Below are 21,368 nucleotides of genomic sequence, written 5' to 3'. Positions count from 1 at the left end.
ATCTAATCTTTAGTTACTTTTGGGGTTGCGGTGACTTGGCCCTCTCAGCGTTTGCATCTCCCGGTTTTTCTGGACGTGAAGGAATGCTTTGGGTCCATCGGAGGAGCTAAGCACATCTGTTTTTTCTTGAGTCTCGCAAAGTTAGCTAGCAAGCATTTACAAGTTCCGACTTTTCTCTCCAATCTTGTGTGCCGGAGGGCTTCTTCCACCTGGAACACCCGGATTAAGAAGGACAAGATATTGTCGATAGTGCGGCCAAGCGCCACCTGAACATCTCACACGGGCTGGCTCGAAACCCAGAGGAGGCAGGGCAGACAAGAGCAAAAGCCTCGGAAGCGAAAGACGGAAGAAGAAAAAAAAAAAACAAGGAAGAAGAGAAGAACGAAGAAAGAAGGCAGAAACCTCCAAACAAAAACGCAGAGAGCGCGCAAAGGGACACACAGGACCTGTTCCGAGTCAACACGTATAATCGAACCAACCTGACATATTCCCCATATTTAGCTCCTTTCCCTCCCCGTTTGTCTCCTGCCATCAACTCACCATGGCAGGCTTGGTATCTGATGAGGTCGCTGAAGACTACAAAAGCTCCCTGGAGGACTTGACCACCAACGACCGGTTCCAGATCAGCAACTTGACCGTGATCGCCAAAGAAAACACGGAACACGCGATGGCCATCTCGAGAGTATTAGAAAAGCACATTCGCTCGGTAAGACAACCCGCCGGAACGAACTATGATCAGGCGTTGTTCTAACTCGCTTCTATAGACCGGACCGCTGCAGAAACTACCAGCGCTTTATGTAGTCGATTCGATCGTCAAAAATATCGGGACCCCATACACGCTTTTCCTGGGAAGAAACATGTATCAGACTTTCATGGATGCCTATACCCTCTCTGATGCGCAAACTCGCCGCAAGCTGGACGAGATGCTCAAAACGTGGAAAGAACCAGTCCCAGGGTCTTTAGACACACGTCCCGTCTTTCCTCCAGAAATCACCCGCAACATCGAAAACGCCTTGATCAAGGCCCGAACAGCTTTCCTCACAAACCAGCAGACGCATTCTCGGAGTCAACTAGACATTTCCCGTGGGCGAGCGAACGGCACTCCCACGCACTTCAATGCTCCTACCCCGCCGGGTGGGCGACCGAGCCAGCCCTATGCGGTCCACGGGCAGCGACCTAGCACTTCGGTAAGGCAGGAGATATCCCCCACCTATTCCCGTCATGCTGATTTAGGATCCTATTAGACACCACCCCCCGGCCATCGCTCAGATGCTGATTTGGCTGCTATAAATCGAGAACTAGAGGGATTGATCGCTTCCGCACGCGATGACTTCTCTAAGCAACCGCATGATCCTATGGCCCAGCAACGTCTGCGATCTCTACTAGATCTCCAAAACATTCTACAGCATCAACAGTTGAGTCTCGAACAACGCAAGGCCATCCGAGATCAGTTATCCGCCCTTGCCATCCCACGGCAAGCACCTCAAACCTTTGCCCCGCCGCCGCCTGCACCAGTACCTTCGGCTCCTGCTCCCGTATCTACTCCGCCAGCTCAAACCACTTCTCAGCCATTGCAGCAGCTTTTGAACCCAGCTACCCTAGCCGAACTCATTAAAAAGACATCCGTCAACCAACAGCCCACACCTCCGCCCCAGATTCCAGCAGCTCTTCCGTCCATGCCCCAAGTGCATCCAAATGTCGCGCCTTCAGTGGAAAATCCTCTTATCGCAGCTTTACGTGCCCGGGGCCTCTTACCTTCTGCCTCGGCGCCACCAATGATGGCCCCTTCAAACAACACCCCTCCCACCGCGGGAGCTCTGCCTTTCTTTATCCCTGGTCAACTTCAATCTACACCTGTTCCGATGCCGCAGGCCCCTGCTATGAACGGCTCTTCCTCATCCGTGCCCATGAACACGGCTTCGATGAAGATGTAAGTCTTTCCATCAGGATCGCCAACGTGTCTCACGTCATCATGCTAACGAGGAATCACCTATAGCCCTCGGTTACATCTAGTGGTGTCTCTTTACGACGCAAAGTCCAATCGGTGTGGAACCTGTGGACGCCGCTTTTTAGCAACGGAAGAAGGCCGGGAGAAGAAGGCCAGGCACTTAGACTGGCATTTCAAGACCAATCAACGCATGACCGAAGCTGCCAAGCGAGCACAGACTCGTAGTTGGTATGTTGACGAAAGGGTTCGTGTCTTCATTCTGTCATAGTATCTGTCCTATGAAAACCTAATTGTGTGTTGCAGGACTGGATTAAATCGCGTGAGGCGGATGATGAGCAGGATGCAACCGGAGCTGAAGCTACGGCTGAAGGCGCTGCAGGCGCCGATGGAATCGCCACTCAACAAGGGCCACCAAAGCAATGGATCCGAGCCCCCCAATGACGCCACGCTGCGGAATACTCCTTGTCCCATTTGCCAGGAGAAGTTCGAGCCCACATGGTCCGAAGAAGAGCAGGACTGGATCTGGCAGGACGCCGTGCGAGTCGGGCCTCGAATCTACCACGCCAGTTGCTACAATGAAGTGACTAAGGATGGGCCTGCGCGCAATCCAGAACCGCAAGCAAGAACCAGCACGCCAGATTCCGTACTAGGGAAACGCAAAGCAGAGGTATAGTCCCTCGACTGAAATACACGATGATCCTACTAACTCCATTGGCCCAGGGTGTTGATTCTCCAGGGCAAAAGGTGCGCATTAAAACGGAGATATGAGATGTGAGGTGTAACATCTCGATATTTGTAACATAAAAGTTTTAGCTTCCCCACATGTCGCGCGTAGCATCATGACGTTGCCTTTCCGAAGCCCCGCATCGCATTTTTCTCAAAACGAAAATAAATACCTCCTGGCCATCATTTTGTCTCTTGTCTCTGTAATCCATTAGTACCGCCCAGCATGACGCATACAATCCGATGGGGTATCTTGGGTAAGGCGCTTCGAGCGAAAGTCGTGATCTTATGCTAATCGAGCTCGAAAAGCCACCGGGGGCATCGCCGACAGTATATCTCCCTCCCATACCCTGTACTACCAGCGCTCTCACACCTCTCGACAGCGTTCGTTCGCGATCTCCTCCTAGATCCCAAGGCCCGTGATGCCGGTGACGTTGCCCACCAGGTTGCCGCCGTTGCCTCGTCCTCTTCCAAGGAAAGAGCAGAGCAATTCATTTCGAGCGTTGGCATACCCGGCCCCTGCGCCGCGTATGGCTCGTACGAGGAACTTGCAGCCGATCCGAACGTTCAGGTGGTCTACGTCGCAAGCCCTCACTCTCACCACTATCAGAATGTGATGCTCTTACTGGAAGCTGGCAAACATGTTCTTTGCGAGAAGGCCTTCACTGTCAACGCAGCTCAGACTCGAATCTTGTGCGAGACCGCTAAGAAGAAGAATCTGTTCCTCATGGAGGCTGTCTGGACTCGCTACTTCCCGCTCAGTATCCAGGTCCGCCAGCTGATCCAGCAGGGTGCCATCGGTGAAGTGCTGCGTGTCGTAGCTGATACAAGCTTCGGGGATGACGTCGAAAATACATTCCCGCCTTCACACCGTATGGTGAACCCCGATCTGGCCGGTGGCGCTCTATTAGATTGTGCGTGTCCAGTATTCCTTGGATGAGGCGCTATCCCATCGCAAAAAAAGACTAAAAAAAAAAAAACTAACTTCTCTTCTCGTTGTCGACAGTGGGTATCTACTCTCTGACCTGGGTGTTCCAAACTCTCTACCACACTCTGCCCAAAGAACAGAGGAAGGCTCCCGCCGTCACCTCTCAAATCACTCCCTACCACCTCACGGGGGCTGATGAGTCTACCAGTATCTTGCTGAGCTTCCCTACATCTACCCCAAGCAATGATTCTCACCCTAAGCGCTCCCAAGGTGTAGCCTTGACCAACATCCGTTGTGCAGGCGATCCAGATGAACAGGGCACTGCAGGACCCAACATCCGCATTCAGGGCACTAAAGGTGAGATCCAGGTCTTCGGGAATCCTTTCCGTCCTACCAAATACCGTGTCATTCCCAAGAAGGGCCTGGGAGCAGTGCGCGATGTCGAATGCCCATTTCCGGCGGGAGGTCGCGGTATGTACTGGGAGGCAGACGAGGTAGCCCGCTGTCTCAGAGACGGTAGGTTAGAGAGTGCAGGTATGCCGTGGGAGGAGAGTATAGTCATCATGGAGGTTATGGATGAGGTCCGCAGACAGGGTGGCTTGAAGTACCCCGAGTCTATCGAGTCCACCAAGTACCCGTTGCAGCTGTAGCTATCTCATATCCACCGACGTCTTGAAAATAGACCTACGTGGGATCATTGGGAATATGTGAATAGACATTTCAGCTTTTTCTCTGATTCTCCACTAAGCTAAGAGTGATACATGCCAGCGAAAATGCGTGTTGGTACTAGATAAGTACACCTACTATACATGACCTCAAGAGAGACATGACTCTGCGGATCATATGCAGAAACCATGCAAGTCAGACTCCATGTGCTCCCAGATTAACAAACACCAACAAAAGAAAAGGAAGCATTAGGGAAGCTGGCCGGCTTGTCTCCCTGTATTTTGGGGGATGGAACTCCTACGGGCTGCGTCTCGGGTGAGAGAGACATGGCCGATTTAGTTCTTGTTGAAAACACCAAGCAGGCTCTTCCAAACCTGGCCGGGCTCCTGGCTGGCATCAATGCCGCGCCAGATACCGGTCTTCTTGTAGTAGTCGCAAACGGGAGAGGTCTGGGCGTGGTAGGTGGCCAGGCGCTTCTTGAGAGTATCGGCGTTGTCGTCAGAGCGCTGGATCAAAGGCTCGCCAGTGACATCGTCAGTCATAGGCTGCTTGGGAGGGTTGAAGATCTTGTGGTACGAGCGACCGGAAGCAGGGTGGACCAGACGGCCGGTGATACGGGCCACGAGCAGAGCGTCATCGATCTGCAGCTCCACGGCGTGTTGGAGCTTCTGCTGGCGCTCCGCAAGCATGTCATCCAGACGCTCGGCCTGGGCGACGGTTCGAGGGAAGCCATCCAGAATGAAACTGTCCGCGCGTTAGTCGATTGTACTGGGGGGAAAGAGGGTTCCCCGGTCAACACGAATCAGGCTGACGCGGTCTTTCTTACCCGTTTTTGCATTCAGTGTTATTTTCCAGCTCACTCTTGATCATGTTAATCATGATCTCATCACTGACAAGACCACCCTGGTCCATAATCTTCTTCGCCTCTTTGCCGAGGTCCGTCTTTTTCGCGACCTGAGAGCGCAGCATGTCCCCGGTAGCCTATTCCAATTGAATAAAAGAGCGAAACATCGTCAGCCAAAATTCCAACACACACGGTCTTCCCTTGTCTCCGAAAGAGATATTCCAACATACCAAGTGGCACACGCAGTACTTTTCCTTGATGTTCGGGGCCTGGGTACCCTTGCCTGGGGACAAATTAACCTATGATGACTAGTACCGCAAGAACAATTGCTGCTTACCGGCACCGGGGGGGCCCATCAGAATGATGCGCATCTGCTCAGTCAGCGACTTGGGCTTCTTGTCGCCATTGACCAAGCGGCCCTCCAGCTCAACAACCCGGGCCTCAAGCTTCCCGATAGTGTCCTTCAGACCAGAGACAACATCATCTGTGATAGGAGCCATTGTGACCGAAGAGAAGAGGGGAGATTTCGAAAAGATCGAGAAAGCAGAGAAAAGGTTGAGGGTGGTGGGAGAGTAAGTAAAGCGGAAGATGGGGAACTGCAGCAAGGGCAGGGAAAGGTTTAGCGTCCGAGGTTCGGCGGATCGGATTCCTGGTGTACGGCCAACTTTTACGGGGCCAACTCATCACGGACGAACGGCAAGACTACGAGATCTTCCTGTCTCCTCTTTCTAGATGTATGTGCTACGACTATACTTCAGCTAGATCGTTTTAGACCAGATTTGGACAGCACTTATGCCGTCCATCAATCTCGATCTCTCGCTAACTGGTTAGCCCGCAAACCAAAGCCCGGCTTAGTCATTCCGCTCCAGCCTCAAGCTGTGGCGCATCTCAGAAGCTCCAGGAAAGCATCGTCACCTGCGTGGCTCTCACCCAAACCTTGTTGATCAGTCAAAGAGCTCCTAGTCTCTCCATCTAATCGACTGTTCTACTTGGATTCCAGAGAAGTCATTCACACGCACCTGTCGATTTCCCCCGTTCTCCACCATGCCTGCCACCACGGCGGACACATTATCCCTCGTCAACCGCAGCGTCACGGTCGCTCCGTTAGTCCTGCTCTCCGTCGCCGATCACTATGGGCGGACAGCCAAGGGGACCCGGAAGCGTGTTGTGGGTGTGTTACTGGGCGAGAACTCAGGGAACAATGTGCGCGTGTCCAACAGCTTTGAGGCAGGTAGTTTACCCCAGGTCTACGGCCATGAGCTTCTTCCATGCGCAGGGCAAGCAGAAGATCTAACAGGTCCACCCTGTTTCTAGTGCCCTTTGAGGAGGATGAGAAGGACCCATCCGTGTGGTTCCTAGATCACAATTTTGTTGAGTCGATGAGAGACATGTTCAAGAAGATCAATGCACGAGAGAAGTTGGTCGGCTGGTACCACTCGGGCCCGAAGCTTCGTGCCTCAGACTTGGAGATCAACGAGCTCTTCAAAAAATATACTCCGAATCCTTTGCTGGTCATTGTCGACGTGCAGCCCAAGGAGGTTGGAGTGCCGACAGACGCCTACTTTGCTGTGGATGAGATCAAGGATGTAAGTCTTGTTGAGCCGCTTCCTCCTCCTCCTCCTCCTCCTCCTCTGGCCCAGAGGCGCTGCGTGTTAAGCAGAATACTAACTATAAGCGGTCGATTTGATAACAGGACGGAACAACAACTTCCAAGACCTTTGTACACACGCCTTCCATAATCGAGGCCGAAGAAGCCGAAGAGATCGGCGTTGAACACCTTCTCCGGGATATCAGAGACGTTGCTGTGGGCACCCTCTCTACACGCATCACCTCACAGCTCCAATCGCTGCAAGGGTTACACCTTCGACTACGTGACATTGGCCAGTACCTTCAGAAGGTGCTTGACCATGAGCTCCCCATCAACCACGCTATCCTGGGCAACCTGCAAGATGTGTTCAACCTCCTGCCCAACCTGACGACTCCCACTCAAGCACCGGGAATCAGTGGCCAGGAGGCACCAATCGAGAATAGCGAGCTTGCACGCGCCATGAGTGTCAAGACGAACGATCAGCTGATGGCTATCTACATCAGCAGCTTGATCCGGGCGATCACGGCGTTCCACGATTTGATTGAGAACAAGATCCAGAACCGGCAGCAACAGGAGGAGAGCGACTCAAAGCGGGAACAGGAATTGAATGCCGGTAAGGGCGATAAGGATGCCAAGAAGGCCACTGGGGCCGCTAATGGCGAACAGAAGGAGGAGCCAGATAGCTCTGATAAGAACAAGAAGAAGAGCTAAGGAAAAAGCAAGGCATATGATTTCGATAGCTCGGAGGCAACTCCCATCAATACGACATGACCGTTTAGAACTGCTTTGCAGTGGTATAGTACGGCTGATCGAGGAAGTGGACCGAGCTGTAAATTGACACATTCCAGTAAGAATCCTCACCAGAGATACAAGAGTCCCATCTGTCTCGGTGAAGATAGTTCATAATCGAGCACGCAGCTCTGTGGCTTTCACAGGCCATAGGCTTGCTTTTAGTTTTCATGTTGCCATTTGCTTCAGTCCTCCTCCGGTTGGTAGGTGTATACACTACTAATCCAGCCCAAAACGTAACAAGCTGAATAGCGGTGGCCATAAAAGTCGAAGTAAATGTGTCCCCGCACATAGATGTGTGCATGAGCATCCCATACCGCGTACACTCGCGGCAAGAGACTTTGTCTTTTGAGCTGACACAACAACCGCAGGACGAAGGTGTCGCGGCCCTGACATTCGTGCTTGAACCGCTTGTTCCACCAGAGTCGGTCATCAGAGAACAAGCTTAGATGTGGGTTAGACAATCCATAGGTATCATAAACGGGCTCGGCCCTTGGACATGGAATAGCAAGGACCCCGGGGTGCATACACCACGGAGCTAACAAAACCCATTAGAGGGCGGGGCGTGATTTCGAACATAGATCAGTTTCCCCCCACCTCAAAGATCAAGCTGAGAGGTACCTTCATATTTCTGGCTTCTTCTTCAGGTTCTGATGATCATGATGAGCGAGGATGTCTCATCAGGTTCTCGGGACAAGAACCGAGGCCTATCCAGCACACCAGCCAGCCAACTCCTCTGCTGAAACGAGACACAGATTCTCTCCGCGGCCCCCGAGCTGAGGCGAACGTGCAAACAGGAGAGACGCCAGAACATGCTTGCAGACCGGAGGGGATGCCAGGTCTATAGCACAGGCGAGAGTCCCGCCGAATGGATAGCGGCGGGGTTCATCCTGGTCCCACCACATGTCCGGGTTGGAGGGTGACTCGACAGGCAAGCTTGCTCTTGTTTGCAGATCTCGAAACGCCGAGAGGGTGAAGGTGGGACAGGTGCAATTCCACGCATCCAGCCGGACTTCGTAGCCTTTCTCGGGCACATGCGTGGTCGATGAGGCTCCCGGTTGTGGGATAGACGAGGCTGACATGACCAGGAAGATATCTTCAGTATCTTCGGTTCGGGGGCGCTGATCGGCCATGGTTCTATCCGCACGTACGAGGCGCCGTACAAGCCGGCGGTCCAGAATGTCCAGTGCAGGCAGAAGATCATTGGGGAAGAGGCAGTGCAATGTGAGCATCAGCGACTTGGCTTGTGCTAGCTGTGGTCCGGCGATGGTGGATAGGAAATTCTGGGCCTGCGCATCCCTCGCATCATCTATGCTAGCATTCGGGTCGTGGCATGCGATCAGCTCGGTGATGAGCTGGTCTACGAATCTTGGAAGCGATGGAGGGGCCATGGGCTCGGGATAAATTGAACGAGGCGGGAGGGAAATGGAGGGAATGGGAAGCGGGAAGACGACAGCTCCACAACGTTAAATTGTTCAGATATATATATATATGACTGCCCTCATATACCAACGGCGCAAATCACCACTCTATGGATGCCCCTGCTGGGGTTGTCTACGTATCTTTCCATTCTGGCCTCAGAAGGAGATCTGGAGGGTGCCGTAGACGATGGTTTTGCTCTTCCACTCCCGGGTTCGTTTCTTTTCGTTCGCAAGCCCCACGTATTGTCCAGGGCGTAGCATGGCGCTTCGTGGTAGCAAAATAATGGCCTGCGCCAGATTCTTCGTTGTGGAATTTGACTTCTGCCCGTTCATACTGGGCAGGAGATCTCTCGGATGCTACACCCTCGTCATACTTGTCCGCAGAAAATTGCTGCCGGTCTTAAGCATCTATGTTATGCGCATTCTTACTGATGGCTCCTTTGACGTCGAAGTCCAATCGATTGACATGCAGCATGGGAAACTCCAGTGGATGGCCCAGATACTTGCTGCTACCTGCCTGCTTTCTGCAGCCGGGGGCAAGCAGTTCGCTTTTGCTTGGGGAAGATGTCAGTGCTATACATTCCCCCAAGGCCATTCCAAATAATGCAAATAAAATTTGCAATAATTCGTAGATCACGTCTTCCAGATGCTCCCTACATTTCTTGCCAGATCCTGACCACGCCTTGCTGGCCCTCTTAAACATTGCTCGCAAGGGGCTAGTCCCTGATGAAGGAAGTTCGATAGGAATTTGTAGCATCCATGAAGCGGACCGGTCATTTCAGCCCTAACCCAGTCCCAGGAGAAAGGGCTGCCTGATGATCCCATCGCAGGTATCTTTCACACGGTCGTGATCTAGGTTGGTCAACATCGGGGACATGTCTACATCTGCATCTAGGGCTCGTACATATGCGGGTTACGGAATGTGACACTCTAACAACCAGCGAAGCCAGCTGATGAAGACTGCTATATGAAGACGAGCCTGGAAAATGACAATTCGGTGACATCCGTGGCTCGGCGATTAGCAGCTGCGGTTGGCGTAGAGGTCGCGACGGCCTCATCCCCCATCTTGATTGAATGGCCTCCATATATGTATGTAATGGTTCAGCATTATATCTACTCCGGCCCCAAGAGGCTTCAGGCCCAAGGGAGTCACCATATCGTCAGAGCGGTCTTCCTATGACGGCTGCTAAGCTCTCCAGCTGACATGCTGGATACAACATACAGGACTCAAGGATAGAGAGATACCTGACCGTGGCTGTGGCTATGGTCGCGATGGATAGGGAGTGGTTGCGACCTGATTAGAAACTCCCGAGTACAATTTGGAGACGGCCCCTTCGACCAATTTCCCACGTCCGATAAAGAAGAGCGAGAAGTGAGGATCTTATGATCGTTTGGGTTATGGTAGCAGCCCATGAACGAAAACGGCCTTGCTGATTGAGACCAAAGCTTCGAAGGACTTGACCATTCATCTCAAGGAACCTAGAGCAAAGAGACAACTATTCCTTGGTGCTTCGAGGAACGGATTGGTGAGGCACCAAAGCCTTTTAAGGAATGAAAAATGGACTTGGATGTTCCTATTATTACCCCTTGGTGGTCATTCCCGGGAGACGATTCTACACGCAAATAGATACCACTCAGTCACAGACTCTGAATAGCCAAACTCCTTCAACTCCTTCTCCCTTTGTTTCTGTGCTGTCTGGCCCCTACAGACCGACTTTCCCCAGGTGGATTGGGCATTGCACGAGGCAACCTGGTCCAACCCGGTAGGACTAACCCACAAGAGCACCTGGTATAGCCGGGATAATCCCGTCGGACCTGATAGATCGCAAGGCTGCTACGAGGCTAATCGGCGTTCCATGTAGGTCATGGCCCTGCAACAGCGACCCTTCGAGGGGACATCCCGTTAAACATACGTGCTCTTTGTGACTCCTCACAATGACAGGAGGTACATCACCCTTATCCACCTTGTGGAGAGGCTGTCACTCTCGGAACCCGTGGACTGGACCCCCTGTCACGCAGGACGATCGCCACGAGGGAGGGCCTAGACTGTGAAAACCTCCGGCGCTTTTAATTAGCCCAGTGCTGTAATCATAATCATGGACCCTTGTCGCAGACTCTGGGAGTCTAGACCAAAGACGTCAAGCTATGAAAGATCGACGGTGTCAATCTTGGATGGGGGATTGTGGCAACAAGCGGGCCCTGTACAGGCCCAAGCTACAACCAGGTACAACCCAAAGAACAACCAAAGTACCACCCAAAGTACCCAAAAATTGCCCATTATCCAACATCTTCCAATCCCTGCTGGGGGTGTTCTCATGAACCGGTTCTTTCCCGTAGGTCTCGAGGAAGCCCAATGGCCCAAAGTGTCTTCGCCTAGAGTGTGCTTTCCCCACAAGGGCTCGGGTGTTTCAGGTGGCTCAACCCAAGTGGAGCCTCCCCCGTTCCTTATGGGGAAGGCGGAAATGAAGTACATCACCGGTTCGATCGCAGTCAAGATCCGGCCGAGTCCTCCTCCGAGGAGGCTTCTGGGTCGGGGGACGATCTCTCAGGGCGTCCCCCGGTTGGTAACTCCCCAAGAACGAACTTCCTATAGGCCCTGGAAAGACACACTAGTCTTAAACCTGCGGCCCGTCTGCTCCTCATTACTCCGTACAGGATGCTGACAAGACTTCTATCGATGCATTTCGCATCGTCTCAAGGTTGGGATTTGAGGGAAGGGAGTTCGATTGAGCCGGAGCGAACGAGCTTCGAGACCGAACGGCCCTCCCGTTTTCTTCAGCTTTCCCACCACTCTTTGCCCGTTTGCGAAGAGCTTTGACGGCGGCGTTCTTCGCGTCTACCGACGATCCGCCGTTACGCGAAGCACAGCCCCATCGAGCCCTCAAACGGCGGAGCGCCACTTTTCTCTCCCCATTTTCACGTTCAGCTCAGGTGGAGAACTAGACCATAGGTGCTCTGTATACGGAGTACTTTGTACAAAATAAGATGGGCATGGTCTCCTAAGGGTCAAGCAATCTCAGTGTGCTGGAAATTGAGAACCCTGGAAGGGACGAAATCCATGGGTCTCGGCATCGCAATTAATTTCATTGAAACGCGCGGGAAATGAGGCCTGGCGAGGACGAGGAAACCCGCAAAGTCGAATGTCTTCAGAGGCTACTGCGTATTTCCTCTTAGGTGCTAGTCATGATCTAGAGAGACCTTGATCCGTAGAGCTCGAGAAGACGTATCGCATACGCGAGACAGTTTCTAGCTTCCCGTCCTCCCTCCTATGAGATGCCTGAAGACGAAAAAACCTCCACGGGATCATCGCGGATCGACCTCGCTTCGGGTCAGAAAAATGGACCAGCCCCTCTCGAGCCTTGACGTTGCCTCATCCGTCATACCTCTTATGAAGGGATCCTTGTCCTCTCCGTCGCGATAGGGCGAGCCCTTCGCGGCTTGTCAATGCCCAATTTCTGATCAAGTTCTGGATCCATCAGAGCCCGCTCTCTACTGGGTTGCATGTCGATCCTTCGCGCTTGGACTGTTTCAAAACTGAGATCGGCACGTACAGTCACGACCGTTATTTCGGTCTTGCTGGGATTCTAGTCCCCCGTTCATATACTGGTAGCTTATATCTGATGGTCAGAAAAAAAAAAGGACAACGGAACCCCTGGCAGGAACTCATGTTCGAGGAAAATCTCCACCACATTTGCCGGTACTTTTTGATGAGTCGATGCTTTTGCCACTTGGGGCTCCGTGCCTCTTGCATGTGCAGCAGCCCAATCACGGAGGTTCAACTCGACCTTCCACAGCTGCAGCTTGCCCGTTGGCGTCAGTCCGTTCTGAGACTGCCTAAGGGGGGGGGGAAGTTTCCTTCAGTGATTTTGCGTTTTGCCTTATCTTGCAATTTTGAAGCATTTGTCAAAGGGCTCGTGGAAGAGTGGGCTGTTTGGGGGGAGGAGAAAAAGGGAAAGAGTGTTCCAGCCCAACAAGACCCACCGGTCCCTTAATCTACTACGCAGTAAACCTGCCTCTCACTTACTGACTTCCCCCCCCCTTCCCTTTAGCCCCGTCGTTCGACATGTACCACGGTTCGGCAGCATTGCCTAGTTTTGGCCAGGCCCCCCTTCACAAGAAGGCAAGCAGTAGATGATCCAAAGGCGGAGAAGGCCGAGACGATCCGGTCCTTCACGCGCAAATTAAGAACCACGGGGAGGTTCGTGAAGCTGTTGGAGCCTCCAGAAGATCAGTTCTAGACCATTTAATTTCACCTAGAGCTGGCCCTTCAGGCAAATTGCGACGCCGTGTGACCAAAAACGAATAACTGCGAACGACAGCTCTGCGGCACAACATTCGGGAGTCTTACAGCGTCAAGTTTATCCTATGTTGAGCCGACGGAATAGGCGTTCTGGAAGAACTGCCGGTATCTCTGTTGGTCGCGCACAGCTCCGACACAGCTCCCATCCCCCTCAGCGGCATTCTGCTCCCGAAGCTGAAGAAGTGAAAGGTGACGGAACAAGATGAAGGAGGGGGAAAAGGCGACCATCGAAACCTCCACCCAACGCCTCGGGAACCCGTAACAGGATCCACCGCGGAAAAAAAAAAGGAAATCAAGGGGAAAATCAAGGGAAAGGGTTAAGCGTGAAGCCCTAAGAAAGGAGCAAAAATCCCCGATAGGTTGCACTGGATGCTCAAGGAGCTCTGGTGGGACGAGGCGAACGACACCCCAGATCCTGGTTTAGGGTCTGTTGCATCACCCCCTCTTACCTTCTCTCGACCCCTCGTGATGATGAGTGGAGCCCCAACCGTTGAAGCAAGTGCGATCTGGGTTCAGGCGTGTTTTAGTCACAACGGCATGGTGGCATTAGGGCGAGTTTAGCGTCCGTTGACGTGGTCAGTGCTCTGCTTTCATTTCTCCCAAGGATGATGGCGGGTCTCGTCATGACATCTGCACCCACTAGAGGTCCTTCTGGTTCGGGCATCGCAGAACTCCCAGAAACCCATAGATTGATAGGAACTCAACCGCCAGGATTGCAATGACCCTGACCGCTTGATTCAAGGCGGCCGAAGTGGATCGGAGATATAGTGGGTTAAGGGCGTTATTTTTAATCTTGTATTTTTTATTTGCTTGGGCCATGTTTGGCCTTTGCTCGTTTGGGCTTAAAATGGGGGTTTTCTGAATTCAAAATTCCCCAATTCCCAAAACCCCCAATTTCCAAATCCTCCTCCCCCCCACCTCAGAATAAGACCCGTTTTCCTTTTTACCTCAATTTAGATGCTTTAATTTCCATACCATTACCGTATAAGTCTCCACGGTCTTAGACTCCCTTAAGATCCATCCGGAGATTCTCGATCGTTTCGTCTACCTTCATGTTCGGGCCTTTTCTGCAGATGCCTTTCCTTCTTTCTTTCTAGTCTTTCGACTTCTCTTCTTCTCCGGGGTTCCTGGTTCCTGCACCTTCTTTCCCACGGTACACACGCTTTCTTCCGCCTATTTTGACTCGTAGCCCTGGACAGGACAGCAGAGGCCTGACCTCATCATTCGTTGCACGAGACCGCTCTTTGATTTTTTTGACCGTCTGAAGACCTGCCAAATCCAGAGGGAGGAGAAGAGGAAGAAGAAGGAAAGAGCGGGAGACTATAGGCTTGATAGCTTGTGCTCTTCTACATCTGGGGCTTCTACTTTCGTCTCGACTCTCGTTCGCCCCCCATCGCGCATATGATTGCGTTACAAAATCGGCCTATCTTGCCGCCCGCCAAAGTGGATATCTCACTACTACTCAAGCCCCAGGATGAGGAAGAAAGCCCCCCCGGTCAACCCGCCTCTCTATACGCCGAGGTCCTTGCCAGGCCCCCCCGCCAGGAGCAGCTCCCCTTTTGACAGGTCCGGCTCCGTCTGTAGCCCCGCCTTTGACCAAGCCGGGCTCCTCGGGGGCTCCCAAACGCCTGCAGCCTGCTCATACCGCCGAATCCCCGGCCAAGAAGCAGTCCAAATGGTCTCCCGAAGAGGATGCTCTCATCATCGAGCTGCGGGGCAGCGGCATGAAATGGGAGGATATCAGCAAACGGTTGCCAGGTCGCAGTGCGATCAGCTGCCGTCTTCACTATCAAAACTACCTCGAACGTCGAAGCGAATGGGATGAAGACAAGAAGAACAAACTAGCCCGATTATATGAACGGTAGGTTTTCCCTCGCCCTTCCCTCGCCCTTCCCTCGCCTTTCCTTCGCCTCAAGAGAGAATCCCGCTAACGAGGCCCCGGGATAGATTCAAAGCAGAAATGTGGTCCAAAGTGGCGGAGGAAATGGCCATTCCATGGCGCGCGGCAGAAGCGATGCACTGGCAGCTTGGAGAGCAGGAGATGGCCCGCCGCGCCGGCGTGGTGCCATTCTCTCTATCGAGCCATGCGATCGATCCCCCAACCACCCGAACGCGTCGGGCCAGCACGTCTTTGACTCGACCACGAAAAAGTTCTACTTCGCGCACCCTCCCAGGCCACCCACCTGGCCTCGCTCCTCAGCTTCCTTCCTCGAGGAGCTAACGGCAGGCGTGCCTGCCTATGCTCCACCTGTGCCTCTTCCCCGCGAGAGTACTATGGAGTTGGACGACCAGAGATGAGCATTCCTCCACCGGGTATGTTAGGCCCACACATGGGACTGCCCCCACGGACGATGCCTTGAGATGATTTGATGATCAACGTTCGGATTGATTCTCACATTTCCTTTCCTTTTCTCTCTTTTCTTTTTTCTCCTTCCCCCCTCGGATTTCCGTTATCTTTTGATACGATTTTGCATAGCGTCGGCTGGAGGTATACCGTCCTTTGATGAGTGGTCACGGCGCCAGTAGAGAGATTGCCGACACCCTCTTGCGTTATACGTTTTATTTTGAGAATTTCCGGGTGGAGTCGCATTGGATTTCTGTTGGCAGACCATTTCTGCCTCTCTCATGAACCCTCCCGGTTTGCAGGGCGCGCGGCTGGCTCGCGCAGCACGCAGGACTTCATGAGATGACCTTGGGTGTTGCGATCACCCACCAATTATCCTTCTCATACCCGGACGTCACCACCTGGCCTCCGGCCCGCTCAACATCCCCTTCCAATTCTCCTTCTTCATACAGATGGTAATAACGGTGGAAAGTTTGGGACTCCTGGGGAGCGGTAGGATTCTTCCGGACCCATGGCACCATGACGTCCTGTTGATCACCCTTGGCCCACCCACGGCGACTATCTTTTTGTTCGAGTGCCCACGCATATATGAGGACCTGTCCTCCAGGTTGCAAATCTGAACCGCGTTTGACCGTCCGCAGGATTTCCGCAATGGCCTGCGCTCTCCGTTCCGGGGTGGACAGATGATGCACGACGGCAATGCAGATGGCAAAGTCGAACTCTGCATCCCGGTGCGGCAGACGAAGAATATCAGCTACTATGGCTGAATGGGGATGTTGCTTCAGAGCTATCCGGGCCAGATTTTCTGATCTGCTCAGGATGAATGAGTCTAGTGCTCGGAAGGAGAGTTTGCAGGAAACGGTGATGCAGGCATTTGTTCTACTCTTAGAGGAACCATTTTTGGGATACAAAAATGCCAATCCAATAAAAAAAAAAGAAGAAAACCAGAAGGAAAAAGAAAAGCGCAAGCAAAAAGCATACCAAGAACAGAAATTATATCTTCCCCCCAACTTTGCAAATGTAGTATGGTAGACTTACCGATCTGAACCGATGATAAAGACATTTCGATTTGCCATGAGATTTTTGCCATTACCACAGCCTACATCCAGTCCAATTGACCCAGATGTCAAATTTTGGAGAAATTGATGAACGATAGGCCAGGGCTGGAGGGGGATCTTAGTGGCTGGATCGCGGTTTTGTTTGGAGATTCAGTACCTTGTAGCGAGTGGCTGAGAAATGCTGTGCGATATTCTGGTAGACCTCATGCACATTCTCTTGCTCGTAAGCTTCTGCCTGGGATTCCATGATGCCCCGGATTTTGTTCTTGCAATCGTTTGGGCTCGTGCGGGAAAGAAGTTCTAGCGAAGACATCACGTGGCCGGGGTCTTCTGCCGAAGTATACAAATCCACCCAAATTGGCACTGAGGAATTTACCCATCCAGTACTCCACGATTGGATGGTAGAGGCGAAAAAAAAAAGTCTAAAAATAAATCAAGAAATCCAGAAATCCACATCTCGGATAAATCACGGTTCGTATACACCAGACGTAAAAATAATTGACCGGCAAAACAGGGACGACTGGGAATCGAACCCAGGATCTCGAGATTTGCAATCTCACGCAGTACCACTATGCCACCGCCCCGATGTTATTGGGTTCCCGCCAATTTATGCATCATCAGCTTGGCTGCCTGAGCTTCAGGTTCCGCCCATATTTTGTCCCGCTTCTACAGGCTTCAACTCCGTGCTCAACATCGAATTCTAGCCCTAACGCACAACCGCTGGAAATTGGCGGTTTGGACGAAATTCTTGTCCTCAGCCATGTCATTCCAGCCAACACCTAAAGATGTTTCCATTATTATCACCAATGCAGCTCTGGGCTCTGCTAGCGGAGAGCCCAGCTTCGTGACCGAACGCCGCATAACGCCCACATGGACGGTCATGCAGGTCAAAACGAAGCTGGAGACTATGACCGGAATCCCCCCTGGGAGCCAGCGACTGCGTATCAAGACCCCCGGCCGACCAGACCAGTGGGCCGATGACGATGACCGTATTATCGGGGACTGGGGCTTGGTCAAGGGAACTGAATTCGAGGTGAATTTGTGCCATGGGCTCAATGCGAGATGAGTACTGTATGGCTGACAAGGTCCTCAGGTGCACGATACCCGCCCGCAAGCTCTGCGGCCCAATTTCACAGACCTGTCGTCGGTCGAGAAGTATGAACTTCCTGCTGAGGCCTACGAGTCCCTCTCAGACTCCGTCTTGGCCTGGAAGAGAAACCAGAAGCTGGGCCGTTTCGACCCTAATGCGCTATCGGCCGAGGAGTCTTTACGCCAGCAGGTTACGAAAGATAAGGGCGAAGTCGACTCGAGAGGTAAGCTTGTCGTTATTGACCTGTATTATTCCTGCTGATCCGGAACGTCTTATGCACCTATAGGCATTAGTGTCTCTAAAAGAGCCATTGTCCTACCATCGTCTCCGCCGCATGTCCGGCGTGGAACGATCCAATTTGTAGGCCCCGTGCCTGCGATTCCCATTACGGGTCCTGGCCGCGAGCTTGCAAAGGAAGGAGACCTTCCTGCGGAGCTTCAGCCCATCTGGGTTGGCATCGAATTGGATGAACCCACAGGGAAGAATGACGGCAGCGTTAACGGGCAGCGGTATTTCAAATGCCCTGAGAAACGGGGAGTATTTGTTAAACCTGAAAAGGTGGAAGTCGGGGATTTCCCTCCTTTGGGACTGGACGACGAGTTAGATGACTTAATGGAGGAGATCTAAAATTTCACGGTTTCAGAATTCCTGAAGTCGAATAACTTGATTTGTTTGATGTAGATAACATGCTAATCCTAAACACCTCAGCCCGGCCCTACCATGCCCGATACAAATGAATTAGAATGATGCCGTTGGTACGTTGACCACCGGAAGCACTTAAAAGAGGAAAGAAAAGGAAGGAAGGAAGAAAGGAGACAAATATCACGCTAGAGAAAAGAACATAGGGTATCGTGACACATCGTCAACACAGGAGTGTGATGTAGAACAGATCGACGATCAGGCCAAAAAAAGTGATCTAGGACGGATCTATTTGGCCTTGGCCTTGCCCTTGGGGCGTCCCCTGTTTTTTGAAGCTTTGGAAGTAGCAGGGTCACTTTCGCCTTCCAGACCACTCTCTGGAGCTGCGGCATGGGATTCTTCTGAGGGGTTTGATTGCTCGCCCTCGTTTGGAATACAACCCTGGGTGAAAAACAGGCGGGCTTCTCTCTCGTAGGGATTTTGAAAGCTGTAATGGTTACCTGTCGGAGAAATAACAGTGTGAGTAGTCTTGCAGAATCCCCTCGCTCAACGATCATTGCTCACCTCGAGGCACTTGAAATACGGACCCCTTGCCTGCGCTGAACTGCACGCCAGAGATATCTACTTGAACACGGCCGTGGGTAACATAAAAGACCATATGCATCTTCTTGGAGTTCTTGGGTCTTTTAATACCGTCCTTTGGTAGCTCTACCACACCGGAACCAATAAAGTGCGAGCTGAGCAATTTGGCAAAGCGGAACGTAGAGTCCTTAACCTCTCTGGTCTTGATACCAGAGGGGGCATATGCGATATCTGTAGATGGGGTATTAGCGATGGATTTCTACTATGCCAGTGTTTGTACTTGCCGACAATCTCTTCATCTGCAGTGGTGGTTTGAGTTTTGGAATCCCATGTTGGTATATAACCGTGAAGAATTCCATCCTCTTTCTCCCATACATCGGCATTGGGATCGTCCTCTTCATCAGATGATTCCTCGTGCTGCTTCTTGGGTTTGGACTTTCGCCCGGAGCGCTTGCCCCTCTTCGACTTTTCTGGTTCGAGTTCTTCTGTGCGCACGACTTCTTTGATTGTGGACATCGGGTACCGTTGCCCCTCAGCAGCCTCACCGTCTCCAAACACGCAGCGTTCGTTTCTCCAATAAGCCAATGGTCGGATTGAAACTCGGCCCGACCGTGTATGGGTAGAATTAGTATCCTCCGGATGTTCCTTCTTCAAGATGTAAAGGCTCCGGCCTTTCAATGGGCCCGAGCGCTGCGCGTAGTTCTCCACAACTTTGTTAAGCTCGGGGTCTAAGGGTTCGCGGGGAGCCCGAGACTTTGCATTTGTTGTTTTAGCCTTCTTTGGAGGCCTGTTGTTGGACGATTCGTCGTCGTCGTGGGGACGCGAGTTTTTCGGGGGCCGGCCGCGTCTCCCGTCATTGGCCTTCTTGCTCTTTCCATCAGCAGTTTTGGACGCTCGGCTTTTATTGGTCTCCTTTGAACTTGACGTGCCGGCCTTTGTATTCTGCGGAGGGTCTGGCGCTACTCCAAGCGAGTCGTTCTCGGTTCCACTGTTGTTTCCTGAAACATTGGAGACATCGTCTTCCGGGATCACTGTCTCATTACCCGCATTGATGCTTTCATCGATGTCATTCTCCTCGGGCGGGAATGAGTAAGAATTCTCGTCGCCCTCATCGTCGGAAAAGTCGTTCACGGCTGAATTGGATGCCACTCGGGGCTTGCTGTTTTGCTGAGCGCTAGGTTTCGGTCGATTTGGGCCTGCGTTCACCGAGCGAGTAGTTAATGGGGAGGTCTCTTGGCGAGCGCTTGCATTCAAGCCTTTACCATCTGATGGGCTCGATGCCGCATAGTCCTCTGCCACCTCGGGAGAAGATCGCGAAACAGGCGACTTGCGCGCAGATGGGGCTCGATTATACTTGGCTGGCGACCGACCCGGGCAGGTAGTAAAGAAGGGCGCTTCGCTGAATGAAAGAAGTCCGCCGGGGCAGGGCCGTTACCTACTCAAATTCAAGTCATTAGAGACACCGTACGCACATACCCAGTCATTCGAACATACCTTCATCTATGGACATGACATCGGAGCCCATCGAGTCCTCGTTGTCACCGTCGTCAAATCCGTTCAGCTTGGCGGGAGACTTCTCAGGAGAAGAGAAGAGTCCATCCATCTCCTCCATTCCATCCTCGTCGCGCTTTCTCTCCTGCAAGGATATACCGGTACGTCTATCAGAACCACAATTAGATTTCTGGAGTTTTTGCGCAAATGAAATAGGACCGCGCAGGCCTACCTTCCCAGCGTCCCCAGGGCCGAGTAGTCGAGATCGCGGGGCTTCGCCGCCCCACGTGCCATTTTGAGAGGGTGTCACGGCGAAGAAGACCAATCCAATCAAGAAGGAAGAATCAACTTGGTACAATTCTGGGATCCGGTGAGGGGAAAAGGTGGAGGGTTGAAAGGGCTCCAACGACGAATATGTTCATAGCAGGGAACGATGCGATGGGGACTCCGGAGACGCAGAAGAAACGCGCGCCGCCGCTAAACCCGAACAGTCGACGCGTTTTCACATACCGCAATTAACATGGCCTTCCTGAACCACTCGCATTGTCCAACACCTTTCTTTTGAACATTCCTGTTTTGCTTCGTCCGATCCTCAATCGAACATGAAGGCAAACAAAAACGCCCCGATGGAAACCGTCAATGATGATTTGGCCTTTATTCCTCCCAGCGTGGATACGGCCCAGTTAGTCGCGGGCGAGTCTTACACATACTACACGCCTTGTCCAGTGGCCATCACCCCTCGTGGGGCAGCTGGTGATGCTGGAGAGAGTACGCCATGTGTGCTTGGTGTGGATGAAGCTGGTCGCGGCCCAGTCATTGGCCCAATGGTATACGGTGCCTTCTACTTGCCCATCAATCTTCACCATCCTCTGCTTGCCCAGGATCACAGTTTCGACGATAGTAAAGTATTGACTCCTGGCGTGCGGGCAAATTTAATGCGACTTCTCAATACACCGG

At 52.4% G+C, this 21,368-nt stretch overlaps 9 protein-coding genes and 1 pseudogene across 10 annotated transcripts; 6 read left to right on the top strand and 4 right to left on the bottom strand.

Annotated features, from left to right (window-relative positions):
- Positions 1 to 541: 541 nt before the first annotated feature.
- Positions 542 to 1,934, top strand: N7468_009786 (putative mRNA cleavage factor complex component Pcf11; the record flags this gene model as incomplete). Its single annotated transcript, XM_058479081.1, has 3 exons — positions 542 to 706; positions 765 to 1,187; positions 1,305 to 1,934. The coding sequence occupies 3 exons, from the start codon at positions 542 to 544 to the stop codon at positions 1,932 to 1,934; spliced, it is 1,218 nt and encodes a 405-aa protein (XP_058325649.1).
- Positions 1,935 to 2,279: 345 nt separating this feature from the next.
- N7468_009785 (Gfo/Idh/MocA family protein) lies at positions 2,280 to 4,249 on the top strand (the record flags this gene model as incomplete). Its single annotated transcript, XM_058479080.1, has 3 exons — positions 2,280 to 2,620; positions 2,972 to 3,585; positions 3,678 to 4,249. 3 exons carry the CDS (start codon positions 2,280 to 2,282, stop codon positions 4,247 to 4,249), a joined length of 1,527 nt encoding a protein of 508 aa, XP_058325648.1.
- Positions 4,250 to 4,600: 351 nt separating this feature from the next.
- On the bottom strand, positions 4,601 to 5,609 carry adk1 (adenylate kinase ADK1; the record flags this gene model as incomplete). Its single annotated transcript, XM_058479079.1, has 4 exons — positions 4,601 to 5,009; positions 5,092 to 5,246; positions 5,340 to 5,392; positions 5,447 to 5,609. The coding sequence occupies 4 exons, from the start codon at positions 5,607 to 5,609 to the stop codon at positions 4,601 to 4,603; spliced, it is 780 nt and encodes a 259-aa protein (XP_058325647.1).
- A 544-nt stretch (positions 5,610 to 6,153) lies between these two features.
- Positions 6,154 to 7,408, top strand: rpn8 (proteasome regulatory particle lid subunit RPN8; the record flags this gene model as incomplete). The annotated part of the gene is made up of 3 exons (XM_058479078.1): positions 6,154 to 6,340; positions 6,424 to 6,695; positions 6,803 to 7,408. The coding sequence occupies 3 exons, from the start codon at positions 6,154 to 6,156 to the stop codon at positions 7,406 to 7,408; spliced, it is 1,065 nt and encodes a 354-aa protein (XP_058325646.1).
- A 785-nt stretch (positions 7,409 to 8,193) lies between these two features.
- On the bottom strand, positions 8,194 to 8,877 carry N7468_009782 (uncharacterized protein; the record flags this gene model as incomplete). The annotated part of the gene is made up of 1 exon (XM_058479077.1): positions 8,194 to 8,877. The coding sequence occupies one exon, from the start codon at positions 8,875 to 8,877 to the stop codon at positions 8,194 to 8,196; it is 684 nt and encodes a 227-aa protein (XP_058325645.1).
- Positions 8,878 to 14,608: 5,731 nt separating this feature from the next.
- N7468_009781 (MYB DNA-binding domain protein) lies at positions 14,609 to 15,505 on the top strand (the record flags this gene model as incomplete). The annotated part of the gene is made up of 4 exons (XM_058479076.1): positions 14,609 to 14,702; positions 14,729 to 15,068; positions 15,155 to 15,269; positions 15,290 to 15,505. The coding sequence occupies 4 exons, from the start codon at positions 14,609 to 14,611 to the stop codon at positions 15,503 to 15,505; spliced, it is 765 nt and encodes a 254-aa protein (XP_058325644.1).
- A 381-nt stretch (positions 15,506 to 15,886) lies between these two features.
- On the bottom strand, positions 15,887 to 16,856 carry N7468_009780 (tRNA (carboxymethyluridine(34)-5-O)-methyltransferase; the record flags this gene model as incomplete). The annotated part of the gene is made up of 3 exons (XM_058479075.1): positions 15,887 to 16,361; positions 16,590 to 16,714; positions 16,767 to 16,856. 3 exons carry the CDS (start codon positions 16,854 to 16,856, stop codon positions 15,887 to 15,889), a joined length of 690 nt encoding a protein of 229 aa, XP_058325643.1.
- Positions 16,857 to 17,369: 513 nt separating this feature from the next.
- N7468_009779 (tubulin-folding cofactor B) lies at positions 17,370 to 18,326 on the top strand (the record flags this gene model as incomplete). Its single annotated transcript, XM_058479074.1, has 3 exons — positions 17,370 to 17,642; positions 17,703 to 17,922; positions 17,986 to 18,326. The coding sequence occupies 3 exons, from the start codon at positions 17,370 to 17,372 to the stop codon at positions 18,324 to 18,326; spliced, it is 834 nt and encodes a 277-aa protein (XP_058325642.1).
- A 300-nt stretch (positions 18,327 to 18,626) lies between these two features.
- N7468_009778 (Cupin domain protein) lies at positions 18,627 to 20,705 on the bottom strand (the record flags this gene model as incomplete). The annotated part of the gene is made up of 6 exons (XM_058479073.1): positions 18,627 to 18,838; positions 18,903 to 19,151; positions 19,205 to 20,219; positions 20,291 to 20,355; positions 20,415 to 20,578; positions 20,644 to 20,705. 6 exons carry the CDS (start codon positions 20,703 to 20,705, stop codon positions 18,627 to 18,629), a joined length of 1,767 nt encoding a protein of 588 aa, XP_058325641.1.
- Positions 20,706 to 21,013: 308 nt separating this feature from the next.
- Positions 21,014 to 21,367, top strand: N7468_009777 (annotated as a pseudogene). The gene has a single exon. A coding segment is annotated over exon 1 (354 nt).
- The last annotated feature ends 1 nt before the right edge of the window (position 21,368 follows it).

The sequence above is a fragment of the Penicillium chermesinum genome (genome assembly GCF_028974085.1).
Source record: "Penicillium chermesinum strain IBT 19713 chromosome Unknown utg000008l:1.0-1752722.0:1.0-1753981.0, whole genome shotgun sequence".
Classification (NCBI taxonomy): Eukaryota; Fungi; Ascomycota; class Eurotiomycetes; order Eurotiales; family Aspergillaceae; genus Penicillium; species Penicillium chermesinum.
This window is presented reverse-complemented; position numbering and strand designations above follow the sequence as displayed.